The sequence below is a fragment of the Pantherophis guttatus genome, chromosome 6 (assembly GCF_059756535.1).
Source record: "Pantherophis guttatus breed Tessera chromosome 6, ASM5975653v1, whole genome shotgun sequence".
NCBI classification, from domain to species: Eukaryota; Metazoa; Chordata; class Lepidosauria; order Squamata; family Colubridae; genus Pantherophis; species Pantherophis guttatus.
In genome coordinates, this window is record NC_142068.1 from 69,012,324 (window position 1) to 69,031,354 (window position 19,031).

Consider the following 19,031-nt stretch of genomic DNA (forward strand, 5'->3'; position numbering starts at 1 on the left):
CTTGTGATCTCAGGAACATTCCTCTATACCTTACTCAACGAAAGCATTTTAAAACAGCATATGCCCCAGGCTTTCATTACATTACAGAACATTCTGAATGTAGCCTCCAAAATGTATTTTTTTACCTTCTGATTTTAAATTGTTATTAAAAAATTGGGGCTACCAAATCTAGCCTGCAACACTCAGGACAAACAGCAGATAACAGCAAACGGTTATAGAAAAACTACAACTTGTTTTGCAGCCCAGAGAAGGTAGCATTAAGTAAATCTGTAGCAGAACTTAAGGTAATAATGTATACTGTGGATCCTAACAGAAATTGGGAACTTCCGCATAAGTGTTTTATATCACTTTAGGTTTAACTCTGAAACTGATGCATCTCCTAATGCCATTAGGTCTTATCTGGTTTGTTCGAAACTACAGCTGGTTTGCACAGCTTCTGGATGTTCTGTTTACTTCCTGATGATAATTCTTGCTTCATCTTTGCTCCGAGCTTCTGGGTTCAAGTAAGCTATTACTCTCTTCAGCATCTTGCTGCTGGAGCTTGTTTCTTTAAGTATGCATTGTTCAGAATCTATTTCCTCATAATTAATCCTCCCTCTTCAATTCAGCCTCCTGCAGCACCATGCAACCACGACAACACCTACTTGGGAAACTGCTTGTTGGAAAGTTATCAAAACCAATGGGGTACCATTTCAGCTTCAATTCTCAGATATTTTTAAATGGAAGATTGCCAGGAAGCCTTTGGAAGATTTAAATTGGACTCCTGTGAGATTCCATAAGTTGGTTCATGACAGTGATGGCTAACCTTTTTGCCGTCGCGTGCCAAAAGCGGGGGAGCGCGGGGGGTTGCGCGCGTGCGTGCCCACACCCACAATTCAATGCACCCCACCCTCCACCCCCACACATGCACATGCAACCACCCCGTGCTCCCCGTTTTTGGCACGTGATGGCCCGGTGGGCTGGGTAGGCCCGTTTTTCACCCTCCCCAGGCTTCAGAGGCTTTCTAGGAGTGAAAACGGCCTTCCCCACCCCCCTGGAGGCCCTCTGGAGGCAGGAAACGGCCCGTTTGCCAACTTCCGGTGTGCCTGGAAGGCCCGAAAATCAGTTGGCCTGCACACTCATATGCACTGCAGCTGAGCTAGGGCAATGCTCGTGTGCCCACCGATATGGCTCCACGTGCCACCTGTGGCACGCGTGCCATAGGTTCGCCATCACGCATGCCATAAGTTCGCCATCATTTATGATGTTGCAGACAGATCACATGTCCACATCTCTGGGCACTCCAATATACCTTTCCTTAGAATCAGATCTGAAGCACTCCAGAGCACTATTGTTAAACACCTTAATTTACCTTTATCTTGGGATTGACTTCCCCTTATTTCTACCCTAAAAAACTCTTCTTTTTATTAGCAAACCATCAGATGAACATACACAAATGTACCTACTGAAAAATGGGGAAGGGTAGGGAGAAACACCAAGGGGTTGGGGTTTTTTTTGAACAGGTAAGATGAATTGTGTTACTGGAAAACTGGTGGTATTCAAGGGACAGAAGACTGGTTAACATTTGTGTACTCTCCCACTGCTTTGCTGGATATGCTGAGGAAAAGGGATAACCATGGACTGGAATTGCATTTGGAAGTTGGCAGAAGTGAATGTGACCGTAGGTCAATTTCAAACTCTGTTGTGAAAGCCTGGAGGGTGGTGATGGAAATGCTGTTAGACTTTATTTAAGGAAGTCAAAGGAACATCCTCTTATTTCTTCTCCCCTTCCAAATGCTTCTTCAAAAAGACCTCCTTGAAAAATATGGAATGAAGCTTTAGGGATGGGACAAAAAATCTTAACTCATTCAGCCATTAATCAGTTCATTAATTCTCTTAGGCTAAAATTATCAACTTTTAAATCTTTATATAACCTTCTACACTCTGCTGTTCTTACTGCAGATGTTCTGAGCAGACATATGTAGGATACTACTGTCTTTAGTCGCAAACTATTTAAATATTTTAAACATATTCAGTTAGTGATCTTCACCTCTGATCTTAGATGTTACATTTTATTAACTATATGGGAAGCATCTTTTCTCATTCAGAACAAAAGGTGTTTTATAACTTAGTTCCACAACAAAAAAAAAACTTAAATAAAACTTGCTTATAACATGTCCTAGAGGAAGTCACCATAAGAAAAATGAAAAAGTGCTTGCAGGAAATGGTTCCTTAAATAAACATTACACTGTTAACTTTGAATTAACCCTTATGAGCAAATTTTTTACATATGAATCACAATATAAATTTTGCAAGATGTTGAGTTAGACTTCTAAGGTCTTAGAGTTCTAAGATAGAATATTTGTCTAACTTCCAGAACACAAACATGAAATCCAATTGTCCTGCACACAGTGATTCTGGAATATGGAAATAAAAATCACATACTTGCATATATTTGTGAGACTGCCAATAGCACCACATGGCTACCAGCCACCCTCCCATTCGTCCATCTGGAGAAATGTCAGTTTCCGTATCCTTAGGTTGCTTGGTCTCACTGACATTTCCACAAAAGACATATGCCTTTCTCTATTTCAAATAAATAGGGGACACAGTGGCTCTGTGGCTAAGACCCTGAGCTTGTCGATCGGAAGGTCTGCAGTTCAGCAGTTCGAATCCCTAGTGCCGTGTAATGTGAGCTCCCATTACTTGTCCCAGCTTTTGCCAACCTAGCAGTTCAAAAGCACGTAAAAAATGCAAGTAGAAAAATAGGGACCACTTTTGGTGGGAAGGTAACAGTGTTCCATGTGCCTTTAGCATTTAATCATGCCGGCCACATGACCACAGAGATGTCTTCGGACAGCACTGGCTCTTCAGTTTTGAAACGGAGATGAGCACTGCCCCCTAGAGTCGGGAACGACTAGCACATACGTGCAAGGGGAACCTTTACCTTTACCTTTATTCAAATAAAACCTGACAAATCTTAATGTAAATCAGTTATAAACAATCTCATTAGACTATTTTCTTTACTTGTTAAACCAAAACAGAGAATTTAAAAGCAGCATTCCAAAAATCAAATCAACTATTTGATGCCTGCAATATGAGAAATACTATATAATATGTCTGCAGTGCTGACACAAATATTACTAAAGACATTTTTCAGATCATAGCAGTGATCTGGTTCTTTTTGGCAATACTCTTCTAAGCCAAATGTATAGGAGGCCTGGTGGCGCAATGGTTGCAATGCAGTATTGCAGGCTAACTCTATTACCACAGTCTGGAGTTCGATCCTGACCAGCTCAAGGTTGACTCAACCTTCCAGATAGAAAGCTAATGCTATCCGTCTCATCTCTTATACAAAGCTAGTGTTAATAACTCAGAAATATTGACTGGTAGACATCACTGAATGACAGTAACTAGGACCAAAATTTCCATTAAGTGGTGCAGTCATAAAATATGTTGTCACCTGACTTATCAACAGAAAACCCACAGTCCTCACTGCACAGTAATTAAGCGACGATCATAGGTTATTAAGTGAGAATCTCACATAACTGTAACTTGCAACTTCCTGCCAGCTTGCAACAAACAAAGTTAATGGGGAAGCCAGCAGGAAATTACAAGTCCCGGGGGGGCTTGCTAGCAGGCCAACAAATGGATGAGTTCTATGGAGTGCAATTGTTGTGCAAGGGCTGAAGGGCAGGTACTCCGGAGGGCAGGAAGGCACACAGGTGGCTGATGCAGACCAATGTGTATGTGCCAGGGGTGGGTACTCCAGAGGATGGGATGGCACTCAGGAAGTTGGTGGGAATGGCAGTAACTTAGAGGAGTGATTTGTAAACCTCTCTGCTGGCTTTCACATTGCCGAAGGGAAAGTGCAGAGAAGGTTGCAAATGGTGATCACAAGATCATAGGACTCTGCAACCATTATAAGTGCAAGCTAATTGCCAAACACCCAGATTACAATCACAGGATTGGGGGATGGGGTGATGGCTAGAACTTTGAGGACTGGCCATAAGTACAACTCATTCAGAGCTATTGTAACTGAATGGTCTCTGAACACTGTTAACACAGGAATAGCCTTACTTTAATCATAAAGCAAAAAAAGCATAAAATAGCATATCTGATTTTTTTACACTTTACGAAATAAATAAACGGCATTGCAAAAGTAGTACATTTAGTTTAAAATCATGAAATGTTTGTTCAGAAATAAATGCACTAAAACTTTTAGTAAAATAACCTACTTGTTCTGCCCTATAGTTTCAAAATCTTTCACAATTATCTGCAGGGATGATGAAATATCCAGTGGTAATCCTTTCAAATCAAATTCAAGAATCTGTGTGAAAAGAATTGCAATAGTCATTAAAACTGATTTAACCCAGAACTGAACATATACAAGTAGAAAATGGACGTATTTCAGGAATAAGTATTTTAAATATATATTTTTTTAAACTCAGTTATCATGTGAAGGTGAATTTTTAACATTTGTTCTGCTATGATACAAATATCATCTATCAGATGTAACTCAGTTTACAGCTACATCTCTTAATAATATTAACAAACGTTAATATTATTAGCCAGCAGACCACAACAGCAGCATTTTCAGCTTCTCAGACACCAAAGGTACTTTAAGTAGAACTGCTTAAATCTTTTAAAACTAAAAATAACCCCTATTATTAGTTTCTATAAATATTTATGATCAATAAATGAATTTGATATGCAAACAGCAAGAGATGAGTGGAATAAAGAATTAGAGTTTCCTATATTGTCTAGACAATCAGAAAGTGTTTTAACTTCTATACCTAGTCTGGGTGTCGGCAACCCAAGGCTCCAGAGCCGCATGTGGCTCTTTAGGCCCTCTGCTGTGGCTCCCTGTGCTATCACTGGTTGGCCCTGCCCCTCGCCCCTTTTATTTTTTATTTTTGGATATTTTTGGAAATCCAGGCTGGCTGAGGAATGATCAGGTGACCCTCCTCCCCCTCTTCCTCTTGTGACCCCCTGGTGGGCTGTGGATGAGCCAGGAGCATGCGCACATGCCAGGAGACCCTCCTTAAGTGAGCAGCCGCCCGCCCGCACGCACCTTTCCTGCGCTTTGGCGGGGCCAACCAGTGATGGGGCAGAGAGCTACAGCAGAGGGCCCAAAGAGCCGCATGCGGCTCTGGAGTCGCAGATTGCCGACACCCGATATAGGACAATATTTGATTGATGTAACGCTTCTTTAAAACACATGTTTTTACAACTTCCTCAATACAATTGAGCCCCCAAATTTTGTTGCTAGGCAAGGCAGTTGTTATGTGGAGCTGTGCCGAATTTTACAACCTTCTTTTGCCATACTTGTTAATCAAATCACTGCAGTTGTTAAGTGAATGATGCAGTTTTTAAGTGAATCTGGCTTACCCCATGGAAGCCAGCTGGGAAGATTACAAATGGTGATCACATGACCCGGGAAAGTGCAACTGTCATAAATACATGCCAGTTGCTTAGAGCCTGAATTTTGACCATGGGGATGCTGCAAAGGTTGTAAGTGTGAAAACTGGTCACAAATCACTTTTTTACAGTGCTATTTTAACTTTGAACGGTCACTAAACAAATGGTGTAAATTGAGGATTACCTGTAATCTAAAAATAAAAAACCCAACATGCGTGGAATATTGTTTTTAAATCAACTGGGAAACAAGTGTATTATTGATGGGGAATGGTGGGTTTTGGGTTGCTCTTCTTCCTAATATTTTAGGCATTGGTGGGTTGCTACTGGTTCGCCCAAACCAGTAGCAGCGGTGGCAGGAGGCTCCGCCTACCTGCCCAGACGTCATCAAAATCGCTCTGCGCATGGGCAGAAGCACTGCGTGCTCGCTTTGCAAGCGCCTGCGCACTCCCAATAGCAAATCAGTAGCGCTGGGATTTGAAACCCACTACTGATTTTAGGGTTACTGTAGACGAGCAGTTGTGACATTTGGAATGGATGAGCAGAAAGGAAAGAAACATTAGGTATATTTAACACATGAAGTTGTGCAGCAACGAACCCGCCCCCTCCTACTTGCAGTGCTATTATACTCATTACCTAGCTATGTTGCCTTCCCTTTCATCCAACCATTCTAGTTTAGGATTAGGGTTAGAGTTAGTTTAAGATGTGAGTATGTGTGAAAGTATGAAAGAAACACTATCTTAACATATAAGTTAAGGGTGGTGACGGGAGCAATGTGGCGCTCTCATGTGACCCCCCTCCTGCGCGAGCTGCACTGGCTCCCGGTGGTCTTCCGGGTGCGCTTCAAGGTTTTGGTTACTACCTTTAGAGCGCTCCATGGCTCAGGACCAGGGTACTTACGAGACCGCCTCCTGCCACCAGTAGCCTCTCACCGACCAGTTCGCTCCCATAGAGAGGGGCTCCTCGGGGTGCCGTCGGCCAAACAATGTCGACTGGCGGCCCCCAGGGGGAGAGCCTTCTCTGTGGGGGCACCTGCCATCTGGAACGAGCTCCCCCCGGAGATACGGAGGATCCAAGACTTACGCATCTTCCGCCGCGCCCTAAAAACATTTTTATTCCAACAGGCTGGTCTGGCCTAACTGTCCCTTTTAAATTGGCTTTTAAATTGGGTTTTAAATCTCTTTTAGATAAATTTGGATGTTTTAATCTTTGAGCCTAAATTATTTAATCTGTTTTTTAATAGTTTTTAACTTTTGTATATCTTTGTATTTTATTTATGACTGTTCACCGCCCTGAGTCCTTCGGGAGTAGGGCGGTATACAAATATGAAAAATAAATAAATAAATAAATAAACATATGCTGTGTCGCCACCTTTGCGTCCCCAATCCCACACCCACACTTGTTTTCTGGAGGGGAAGAGAAGTCAAACTTTGGGAAAATGTTAGGGACAAGAAAAAACAACCCACTCACATACCCCACCCCCTTCCCCAAAATCCAGACTAAATAAAACAACCACCCAAACCATGGCAACTGCATCCCTGCAGCTCTTGACTGTCTCAAATAATGAAAACCCCAGACAAAAGATTGCCTGCCCAGACAAAAGATTCTCGAGAAGCACACATACACAATATTTACACATTTCAAAGGTTGTGAATGATTCCAAATAATTATTGGTTTGTTTGTTTAGATTCCCAGAAATTGTAACTGTGGTGCTGGCGCAGATGTCAAAATAGTAATTTCTATAGAAATGGATGTTGCCTATCTAAGCATTTCGAAATATTCAAGTGCTCTGGTATGATTAGACTGGGATTAACATTTATCAAAAACAGAGGCCTGAAAAGGATATGCATAAATAAATCACAAGGAAGAAGAGGGAAGATATTAACCAGACTGTTCCTTTATTTTAACTATTTGTTTAGGAGGATAAAAATAACCTTGAATTTAGACTGCTCAATTTTAATACTAACTTCTGCCTTATTAATAAAAACCGAACTTAACTCCTGGTCTGTTAATGCAGCTGTTTTGAGAAAAGTACAGGAATTCTTTGGTCTGTTTGGGATTTTTTTTTTCTGCTTAGCCTATAGTCTAGAAGTCACCTGGTGATTTCCCACTCAAATCATAATTTACAAATCTGATGCATTTTTGGATTGACTGTGCAAATTTATTTTGCTTTTCACAATTCAGATTATAGGTGGGGAGGTTGACAATCACTGGAATTAGGTGAGGGAGACTTTATCTCCCATGGGTAAAAAAATATCCTCAGAAACAGGTATCTCAATTGGGAGGAAGTCCCTCCATTGGTATCATTGGAGACTTCCAGATCATCAATGTTGGCTACCTGGAACTTCTCAATCTTAGAACAAGGCCTCCATGTGATCCTGATCAAGACATGAAGAATGGTCAGATTCTTAACAATTAAACTTAATGGAAAGGATATAGAAGTTACTGAATGATATGATAGTAAACCAATTATATCAGAAGGTGATAGATAACCTGTTGAATTAAGGGCTCTGCTTAACGTTTTGGGGAGAACATAGCTGAAGATCACAAATGGGTGGAAATATATATATATGTGCTTTGAGAGGGACAGTTTTGGGGTTTTCTTTATAGTTGGCATAGGGAGGTAGCCCTCGACTGGTCAAAATAGAGCCTGCCCATCATAGGATATGATAAGTTACGGCAGCTGTAAAATGAGTCACCAACTCAATGTTATGAATTTTTTTTGTGGCAGTCATTAAGCAAACCAGTGGTTCACTGTGGGCTGATTTTACTGATAATTGGAAGCAAATGCTGGTTTTCAGCAAAAACATGTAAAACGGTCACATGACCATGAGAACAACTGGTCATAAGTCGATGACTACTTTACTCCACAATTTAATATGCTTCTTTCTAAAAGTGGCTGTTCCTTTTCACTAATCATAGTCAGGAGGACCTTCAAGAACCATCAAAAAAGGTCCTTAAGAGCCATATGTTGCAATCCATGGTTTTGTACTTATCAGTGACAGCTGTCACTGTCACCATCCCCAAACGAACAATGGCCAGAAGACCCCAAAACACTACTATGTGATTTGACATGCCCGAGGAAGTCCTTAAGTCTGAAAAATAATTAACTCCTCAAATATGGTCACTGACTGTAAAAAGACTGCCTCCATGAGCATCCACCAGGAGAGCAATGGAGATTGCAAAGGATGATGTGTTTAATGAGGTCTCATGCAAATGCAGTAAATTATATCAAACACTGGGATGTAAGCATATAACGGTAGTATTTACATAATCATCTCATTGCACATAGGCCATCATTTTGGCAGTCTGTAGTCTCCTGCAGAGGCTGCTAGTTGGCTGCTACTAATTACAATCTTAGCAGGACAGGAAGAAATTCTACTCCTGAACTGAGCAGAATTACAGTAACGGAGTTGGAAGGGACCTTGGAGGTCATCTAGTCCAACCCCCTGCTCACGCAGGAGACCTGTACTAGGGATTCGAACCAGCGAACTGCCGACCTTTCTGATCGACAAGCTCAGTGTCAAATATACAACACATGTGTTTCTCGCTGTCTTCTTGTTTGCAACAGTCAAAGTCATGAAACAGGGCATGTGACTGAATCCTATTAAACACATTGTGCTTTTTCCTACATTATAGGGACAGAAAGATCAGGTTACCTCATTCCAAACAGGGTTGAGTTCACTATCAATTTTCTTTGTTTTCTTTTTCTCATCTGGAAATAAACAAAGAAATGTGTTACTAGTGTGGAAAAATAGTTTTTAAAACTCCATTACAATTTTTTTTTTTAAAAAAAACCTTTTTCATGGCTATTGGTACTCATTGGTAGAGTACATCTTTACTATGTGGGCCTGGGTAGACCTATAACATTTCCAAATGCTTCCCTTTTTTTTTGCAACACTACCCAAGAACAGCTGTTAAACATATAACATCTCTTCAGCTTTGACGTTTTTACAGCAATGGCTCTCAAACACATCAGTCTCAGAACACTTCTACAGTTTTAAAAATGATTGAGGATCCCAAAGAGCTTTGGTTTATGAGGGTTATATCTATTGATATTTACCATAAGAAATTAAAATTGAGAAGTTTTAAAATATTTATTTGACTTAGCAGACCTTATGTTGACAGAAAAGTATATCAGCAGCAGTGGTGGGTTCCTCCCAGTTTGGTCCGGTTCGGCCGAGCCGGTAGTGGTGACGATATGACGTCACCGAACCGGTTCTCCCCCCCGCCCTCCCACCCACCCATGTTATTATTACCTTTTATTTGGTCCCACCCCCAATCTATTGCTGCCTCCTGAGTCCCAGCTGATGACTAGAGGGAAAAAAACTGTTTAAACTCTTGCCGCGGGGCTTCAAAGGGCCGTCCTACAGCCGATCAGTGTTAAAAGCAAACAAATAAATCGGGTTGTAAGTGCGAGGACTGGTTGTAAGTGCAAGGACCTTCCAGAAATGACTCTGACCAGCTAGCCACGCCCACCTAGTCACATGACCTCCAAGCCACACCCACAAAATAAGCCACACCCACAGAACCGGTAGAAAAAAAATTTAGAACCCACCCCTGATCAGCAGATATTCTTTTTCCTTCTGATGATCTTTATCCTACCTCTAATACTCTTTTCTGTGTCATGGCAATCACCTCTCATCTAAGATAGTTGATTTTTAAAGTGTGGTCTGGGGCAGAATGGGACAACCCGCTGCGTCCAACTGGCCACAGCCAACTCACCACAGCTAATTCACCACAAGTCAACTAACTATGGCTAACTTGCCACAGTACAACTTGCTGCAGGGCAATTCAACAATTCAATTATTTAAAATAATTAAAATTTTATTTTAACTTTTGGCATTCACATTTCATTTTCCCCCTCCTTTGGCATCTTTTCTTTAATGATTCTATTCTACTATTCCTTTGATATTAGTGCAACTCTTGTATCACAGCGAGTTGTCCCACGGGGAGCTGGCCATGGCGAGTTGGTCACAGCAAGTTGGCTGCAGCGAATTGGCCATGACAAGGATAAATCTCCATGTATGATTCAGATTGTCCCTTCAGCTATTTTTTCCCATGTGATTCTAACTGTATTAATTTAGGACTAGATCAGTGCTTCTCAACCTTGACAGCTCTAATATGGACTTCAACTTCCAGAATTTCCCAGTCACTCATGCTTAAAAGTTAATTTTTATCTTAAAGTTGCTGAGATTGAGAAACATTGGACTAAATCATTATTAATATATTTTAGTTGTGGTAAATAGAAGGACACTCTGATCATTTCAAAAGATGGACATTTAACCTCAACACATTTACATTGACTAAATATAGGTAAAAACTGCACAGAAAATCAGCACTTTTTAAATCAAATCAATACTTTCAATCTACAGAATCTCTAACAGAAATAAGAAAAAGCCAACATACAGTAATTTTATTCCAAATAAGCCAGTTATTATAGTATGCATTGCACTAAATCTCTTTTTAAAAAGTAATAGAAGGATTTAATAGTGATTTTTTTAAAAAAGGATGCTTCAGATATATATACTCCTTCTGTTCCAAATATGGATAAATCTGCATAGCTTCCATGAAGTTCAATTACAGAACATACTACTTCTGCTAGATATGTGTGGGAAGAGCAGAAAATTTGGTCCTTATTTAGTCAATGTGGAAACTAGTGATTCACATTCCTGTAATAAAACTCTAACAGGAATTAACATTTTTTAAAAAGGAGTGTGTTAGATATTAGTTCCGGCTAGACCACAAAAGATTTGCAAGTCCCACTGAACAATATCAGCTGTAATGTTATATTTAAGCTAAAAACCTATTATAATCCCATGCAATTTTGCCATTATTTAATATTAGCATACACTGTTACAATTGAATTGGGCCCAACATTTTCTACAATTGATACTTTGAAATCTCAAAGTATGAGCTTATCACATATTTTTTGAAGAGAAGTGCTAAATTTAAGTTAAATTTGCACGTATTGTATATTTACCTAAGAGTAAGCCTTACTGAGGTAAATGTCTCTGTGCTGAAGGAGCAGGTGATAGAAAGCTCTCACAGTTCTGTAAACTATTAAAGTACCTGGATTTCTAGCTTATTATCACTACAAGTAAATATCCATACTCAATTAGGTATTCCTCCTCATCCTCAGCTATAACCCTCTAATGGTTTGTGGGAGTGACCTTGGGACACAGGAGGTAGACACCCCCATTGAAAAATCCCATATAAAGTCTGCTTTATAATTCCTTCATTTAAATTTAATGCTGCTTTCCAAGGAAGCTTTAGAAGCTAGGTTTAAAAAAAAAAGAAATATAAAAAAATATTAAATTCAGTTATGGAGGGCAACATTTTCTGTGTTTGTTCGCAGAATACCTGCTAGGGCCTTGTGAGCAGGGCTGAATTAAGGGCCAAAAAGTAGGTTGATGTTCTCAAATGAATCACAGAAAAATGGAATAGAAGAACAAGTAGAAACAGATTACAAGCAAGCAATCTTAAGGATACAAAAGTGCTTCTCTCTGAAGGAGTGCTTTAAATTCACTTGGGAGGATTTTAAAAAGGATGCTCTACCCATTGGCTAATGCAGCTGCATGTTAGCCAATCAGCAGAGTGGACCAATGGGGCTTCCAAGCAGGGCCAAGGGATCTTCAAGACACCATCCATGGCTAGCATCACTTCATGTTAGCCAACATGAAGCAAGCACTAGATAGGGCTAGATATAAAAGTGACATGGCGACGTTCGTTTTACTTTGGGTTTCTATTGTTTCCTTTTTCCCTGATATTGTCTCCTTCTCCCTGGAGGGAGGAGACAGATCACTTTGAACCAGTGGTGAAATTCAAATTTTTTTACTATTGGTTCTGTGGCCGTGGCTTGGTGGGCGTGGCATGGCTTGGTAGGCGTGGCTTGGTGGGCGTGGCATGGCTTGGTGGGCATGGCTTGGTGGGCGTGGCTTGGTGGGCGTGGCAGGGGAAGGATACTGCAAAATCTCCATTCCCACCCCACTCCAGGGGAAGGATACTGCAAATAAATAAATAAATAACTTTATTGTCATCGTACGTGTATACACAGTATACCCACACAACGAAATTCACTTAACACCCAAGGGCCAGGTCTCCAACACACATAACAATCCCCAAACACACTCCCACTCACCACAATTTTCCACCCCTAAACCACCCAAACATCCACACAACAGACCAAGTAATACTGTCCAACAGCTCACTGATGGTGGCCCTTTAGTTCATTGTTGAGTGCAATTATAGCTCTGGGATAAAAACTATTCAGAAAACGTGTGGTCCGAGTTTTAATTGTTCTGTATCTTCTGCCAGAAGGCAACAGTCCAAAAAGATTGTAAGCAGGATGGGAAGAGTCTCTGAGAATGTTATGCAAGTTTCTCAAACAGTGAGATTCGAAGATTCGAAGATGCAAAATCTCCATTCCCACCCCACTCCTGGGGGAAGGATATTGCAAAATCTCCATTCCCACCCCACTCCTGGGGGAAGGATATTGCAAAATCTCCATTCCCACCCCACTCTGAGGCCAGCCCGAGGTGGTATTTGCCGGTTCTCTGATCTACTCAAAATTTCTGCTACCGGTTCTCCAGAACCTTTCAGAACCTGCTGGATTTCACCCCTGCTTTGAACCGATCCCTTGCTATGAACATTTGAAATTGGTTCAACTTGAACTTGAACATATGAATTTAAGCCAACCCTAAACTACAGATATTAATATTTATCTTATTCAGGATACTTCATCCCATTCCATTCTCTCCCCTCCTTTCCAACCTTTCCATTATTCAAATGATTTCCTCGTTAGCATCTTCATAGTATTATTTAGCCATCACTGAAGTAATATGAAGCCTGCCTTTATTATACAAATTTTGGCACAACAATGAAAGGATAACTATATAATGCTGTAAGTCTCTAGTGGGGAAATGACCTCAATTGCTATTCCATGGCACTAACAATATTCAGTTCCTTAAAATATATGCCAATAAAGCTGATTTGTATTTCAGCAAAACCTGTGCTTTCCAGGTTGTTCTTAGCATATATAACCAGGATCCAGAACATGTTGTTTTTGGAGATTCTGACCATTCATTTTCAGTTAGCTTTAAACGCCACAAAGGACATTTGTCTTTCTTTTGTCTCTTTCTAAGCCTCCACCAAGATGTCTTTTTTCCTCCTACAATCTTTGCACTTCTGCAAACTCTAGAGATTTCTTCAGGCCTGCTGACTGATACTTCTCCCTTGTGAGTGGGTGTATTTTGAGTACATAGCAACTCAATCACAACCTAAACATCCCAAAAATAAATGGAACAAGGATGAAGACACTGCTTCTAAACATTTTATTGCAAGTCATTCTCCCATCGTTTCCTGCAGGGTGTTCTATACTGCTCAAAAAAATAAAGGGAACACAAGCAGAAGACATCCGAGATCTGAATGAATGAAATAACCTTATTAAATACTTTGTTCTTTACATACAGTAGTTTATACACTGCTCAAACAACTAAAGGGAACACAAAACTACTGTATGTAACAAACAAAGTATTTAATAAGGCTATTTCATTCATTCAGATCTCGGATGTCTTTTGCTTGTGTTCCCTTTATTTTTTTGAGCAGTGTAGTTTCTATTCCATGGAAATGTCTCTGCTCACAAATACTTTTCGTTCTAAGCCTTTAAACACCACCTACAACCCATCCTCCTAGAAGTACAGCATGGCTGCATCTTTAGTTTGTTTCTTCTTTGTTTAAAGTTTGTTCTATTGAAGGCTTCAATTAACATTTTCCATGGGAAAAAAGCATGAATCACGCAGTAACTCTTGGCCTTTCTTCCAAGCTTTTGTTTCAAGATACTTATTCAAATTTAAACAACAAAATCAGCTGCATGATGGGTGTACCAAATGCACCCCCTCTAATTTTATCATACCGCCCCCCATATGCCCAACAGCACAGAAGCTTTAGAGAGGGGATGAAAAATATTGACAACATCATTTAAAGATAGAAATTAATTTCTGTTGATGCCTTTTAAGCATCTTGATTATGGCTACAGAAAGCCAATTGGGGAAAAAAAATTGTGGCCCCTTTGAAATGTAAGTGGAAACTGGAAAACCAGCCTTGGGTAATGAATGAATGATTCACAAACAAGTTGCAAAATAAATCACCAGGCTTCATTTTCTTTCAAATTAAAAGTCCCAGATTTTATCTTTATCTATTGATTTATATATTTATGCACTGATCATTCTACCATCTCTGAGTGACTAATTTTGAAATAAAAGAAATGCAATTAACTTTTTAATTATCATAAACGATCAGGGATAATAAAGCCAAGCATTCCTTGTTCACCAGACCCCATTTGAAAAAGACTTCATATTAGGGAAGAATCATTTTAAAAACAGAACAAAGTGAAGAATAAAAGAAATACTTTTTCCTCCATGCATTTAAGCTTCACATGTACATTTTTAAGACTTAAGCCACAGTCCACTTTTAGCAACTCTACTAAATTTGGGAAGCAGAAATCCAGAGGACCACTAGATGGCAGTAGAGAAATATAGAAAACTCATTCTAGTCCTACTTTTTCGAATAAAATGAGTGTTCTTATTCAGTACACCAAGTAATATAACTGTCTTAGCTGGAATCTGTACCCCAAACTGATATATATACTGAGCAAAAAGTTATTTGATTTCTCTAACATCCAACACACATCCAACTAAACGGTGAGCCAAAGGACCAATATAAAGCCCACTACAAAATTTGCAAATACAATTCAAATCCTATTGCTTTTAATGTTGTCCTTTACTTTTGGTTAATGTACTAATAATTCAAATAAGAAAGGTCATAGAAAAATTCTATTTAATAATGTAAATAGAATTTAAATATTTTAAATCATACACTTCCTACCAGCATTCAATCAATTAGCATTCAATAGCATTCCTGTATAGCAGGTTAATAACCAGACATCTTCTGTGGCAGGAAAATTATTTATGTGCCAAAATATAATTCACTTGCCTATTCACCAAAACTGAAAGTGAGTGTCCTAGATGCAGGTGCAATGAAATATGCTTGTCAAGGCACCTCATGACATCTCCAGATTCTTTTTCATCATTGAAAAAAGAAGCTATACACTTTAGAAGCTCTTTGCAATCTTGTTCTAATCATGCCACCTTGTCAGAAAGAAAAGAAACCTCCTAAAATTAGTTTTCCTTACCTTTAAAAATAATTGATGTAATAGGATCTGGTTTCCCAAATGTATGTTTAGGGATATTTGCAGCTGATTCTACAATTACCCGAAGCATTGTTTCAAGCAAACTTTAAAAAGAAGCTGTTTTCGAAGTAGAAAGTTCAGAGGGGGAAAAAAATACTTGAGATACTCGGCAGGCTCCAGACTGAAATGCCAGGAGGAGGAGGAGGAAGAATAGGAGGAGGAGGAGACAAGAAGGAATGGCTCTGTTACAGCAATGAGAAGCTCACAGCGGAATTACCAAGTTTGTTACCAAAGCTAAAGAAAAGAAATGCATACCATCATTCACAAATCCTGTCCATTAGATAACAAAACTGATATGGATTGAAATTCAAACATAAGAATTTATAAAGCATGATGCTTAAAAGGGGGGAAATGCTCTCTATGCAAATGAGGAAGAAATATAAACGTGCATTAAATAATTACTGAATCAAGGACTCACTCATTCAAATCCATTGCATACTTTCCATTTTTATGGCTATGGAAATAATGGCCAAACCAAGATTTATTTATTTTTTTTAAAAAGCATGAACGTTTCCTTTAAAAATACATTCTTTCCTCATGTTTGTGGTTTGAGTGTCATTCTCCTTCTTTTTAATTCAGGAATGTTGCAAACAGTCTTAGATCGCCCCCTTCGGCAAAAGTCAACCTTGTACATAAATTCTAAAAGTCATCTCTAAATTTCATGCAGTCAGAGTTTGTAGTAAGAAGAAGAGAGAAGAATCAAACTCCAAAGCGATCAATTGTGAATGAACTGCTTTTCAGCATCCTGCCTGAAGCTAAAATAGCAGATTGGTTCTTCCACGCACTGTGTGCTGCAGGGAACTTCCAGTGGAGATTTCTGAATGGAAACCAGCCACAAAATATTATACCAATTACTGCAGATTTTCCTTCTAAACAGATTTAGAAAAAGGAATGGGAAAAGTGAAACATATTGGGAAGGTTTTGAATGGAATCCACTGTTCATCATATCCTTCATAAAATTTGAGGAATAAGGCAAGGCAATTGTATAAAACAGTTGTGTCTAGAGGTTAAGGCATCAGGCTAGAAACCAGGAAATGCTCAGTTCTAATCCTGCCTTAAAAGGCCAACTGAGTGATTTTGGGCCAGTCATTCTCTCTCAGCCCAAGGAAAAAGAAAATAGCAAACTAATTCCAAAACTGCAAATTGCATGGACATGCCCAGGCAGTTGTTAGGATTCCAGATTAGGTCTAAAACAGGCAGGCAGGCAGACACCCATGCATGTAATAAACATACTTGGAAATTCTCTGCTCTTCCCCCCAAACACCGAACAGTCCAAGTACTTCTCATGCTACCTGTGCTAGACTGGTTTCCTATACATGTCTGATAAATACATATCTATGCAACTAAATCCTATTTTGTCCTCCTATAAAAAAGAAAAACATTTGCTTTGTAAGAAAACAAAAAGAATCAGAAGGATCAGGCCATGAAGAAAGAGAAAGGAGAGGAGAAAGAGAAAGTAGAAAGTTAGCATCATCTGAACCACTCTGACATATTGCAATAGGAAGAGAATAAAAGCCTATTCTGGAAACCTTCTGCATTTCAGTTGTGTTTAAGTGCACAAATTGTGAAACCAAGCTGTCTTCCATTCGAGACATACATTAGGTATTGTATGGAATTAATATGAACGAAGACGAATATATATGTCCCAGGATAATAACTAATTTAAAGTGAGATATCTTGAAGCCCTTCTATACTAGGCCATTCATTATTTAAAATCACACAATATACTAAATCAGAATTTTAAATTCATGCTTCATTCAATAAGCAACAAACAACAGGATTGACATTAAACCATAATCTATGGCCTATAACCTACAATTGCGGGATTCCTACATGTTAAAGATCCCATTATGATTTTGAACAATATATGCATCCAATTAATATGTTAGCAAAGCAGATTCTGAGTTTTCTCATGATGTGGTTATCAGAAATCTTGGAACTGCCTATATTCTTAGTCGTTACAGTAACAATTCTTAGATTCTTGATTAGGACTTGCATTATTAAGTTAATGCATGAATCTAACTGTAGATTACCCACACATAATAATATTTCTAGTACATTTCTACTCAACTCTATTGAGAGTTAGTCGCAATGAGCCCAGGACTTTTGCCATGTGGGAGAGGACTGTGATCTCTGAAGATCAGCAAATGATGATTGAGTTGTGTCTTTACTGGATTATTGTTTTTTTTTAAAAAAAATTTATTATTAAAATATAAACACAGATATAAAGACAATACAATACAATACAAAGACAAACAAAAAACCCACCACCTACAAACCCACCTAACATTTTACATATACGTTTTTGTCATCAACAGAATATGTCATTGAGCTTATATAGTTTAATAAAGAGTAATTATTAAGTATCTGATTCCAATGTTATAACCTTACACTACAAATTTACATTTTTTATGAGTTCATCTCCTTATGCAAGTCTTTACCCTAATTTCTGTCCTCTACATTTTTGCTGATTTTCCTTTCCAGCCATTGATACCATTGGTGCCATACAAGATAGTATTCGCTTTCTTCCTTTTCTTGGAGTTCCAGCGTCAATCTGTCCATTTCCGCACACTCTGTTATTTTTGCAACGATTTTGTCTTTGGATGGGAGTTGGTCTAATTTCCAGTTTACTGGATTATTGTTGACAGCAGGTGCTAATATCTGCTCGATGACCAGTTTTGGCGGGCTAACAAGTATCTCCAAGCATTTGTGCACAATTCACTCGTTAGAAAATAAAACCATCATTAAACCATTCTGGGGGTTGTAAATCCAGAGATACCCATGCATGTAATAAAAATATTTGGAAATTCCACACAGTTCCAAACAGTCCAGCTACTTTTCATGCTATCTATGCTAGACTGATTTCCTAGATGTGTCTGATGAATACATATTTAGAACAGAATAGAAATAGAAAATGGAACAGGACAGAGCTGGAAGGGACCTTGGAGGTCGTCTAGTCCAGCCCCCTGCTCAAGCAGGAGAACCTGTATTATTTTAGATAAGTGACTAACTAGTCTTATTTATACAGCTAAATTCTATCTTGCCCTCCTAAAAAAAAACCATTTGCTTAATTTTGACAGCGGGCGGTAATCTCCGCCCGATGATCAGCCTCGGCGGGGAAAGAAATATCTCCAGGCATTTGTGTGTGTGTGTGTGTGTGTGTGTGTGTGTCAGCCCCCCCGCCTTCGTTCCTTTTATTAACGCTCCTCCCTATCGCTTCACTTGGAACGTTCAGGGAAGGGAACCCGTCCGTGACGTCACGACGCCGTCAAGTTCCGCCGCGCCTTTCCTTTTGGATCCACGCGGCGCTCGTAGCCTGGCAACCGGGCGGACGTGACGTCACACGCAGCCGCTGGATTCAAACTCTCGGAAGCCGCGTTCCAGA

At 39.5% G+C, this 19,031-nt stretch overlaps 1 protein-coding gene across 1 annotated transcript in view; it reads right to left on the minus strand.

Moving 5' to 3' along the window:
• Positions 1-15,779, minus strand: part of MYOF (myoferlin) — a 98,439-nt gene extending 82,660 nt beyond the window's left edge. Inside the window, exons 1-3 of the mRNA XM_034430423.2 lie at positions 15,590-15,779; positions 9,057-9,112; positions 4,218-4,309 (exon numbers count right to left, since the gene is read on the minus strand). Of these exons, the coding sequence (XP_034286314.2) occupies positions 4,218-4,309; positions 9,057-9,112; positions 15,590-15,677 (236 nt within the window). The 5' untranslated portion in view covers positions 15,678-15,779. The remainder of the gene's footprint in view (positions 1-4,217; positions 4,310-9,056; positions 9,113-15,589) is intronic.
• Between the last annotated feature and the right edge of the window lie 3,252 nt (positions 15,780-19,031).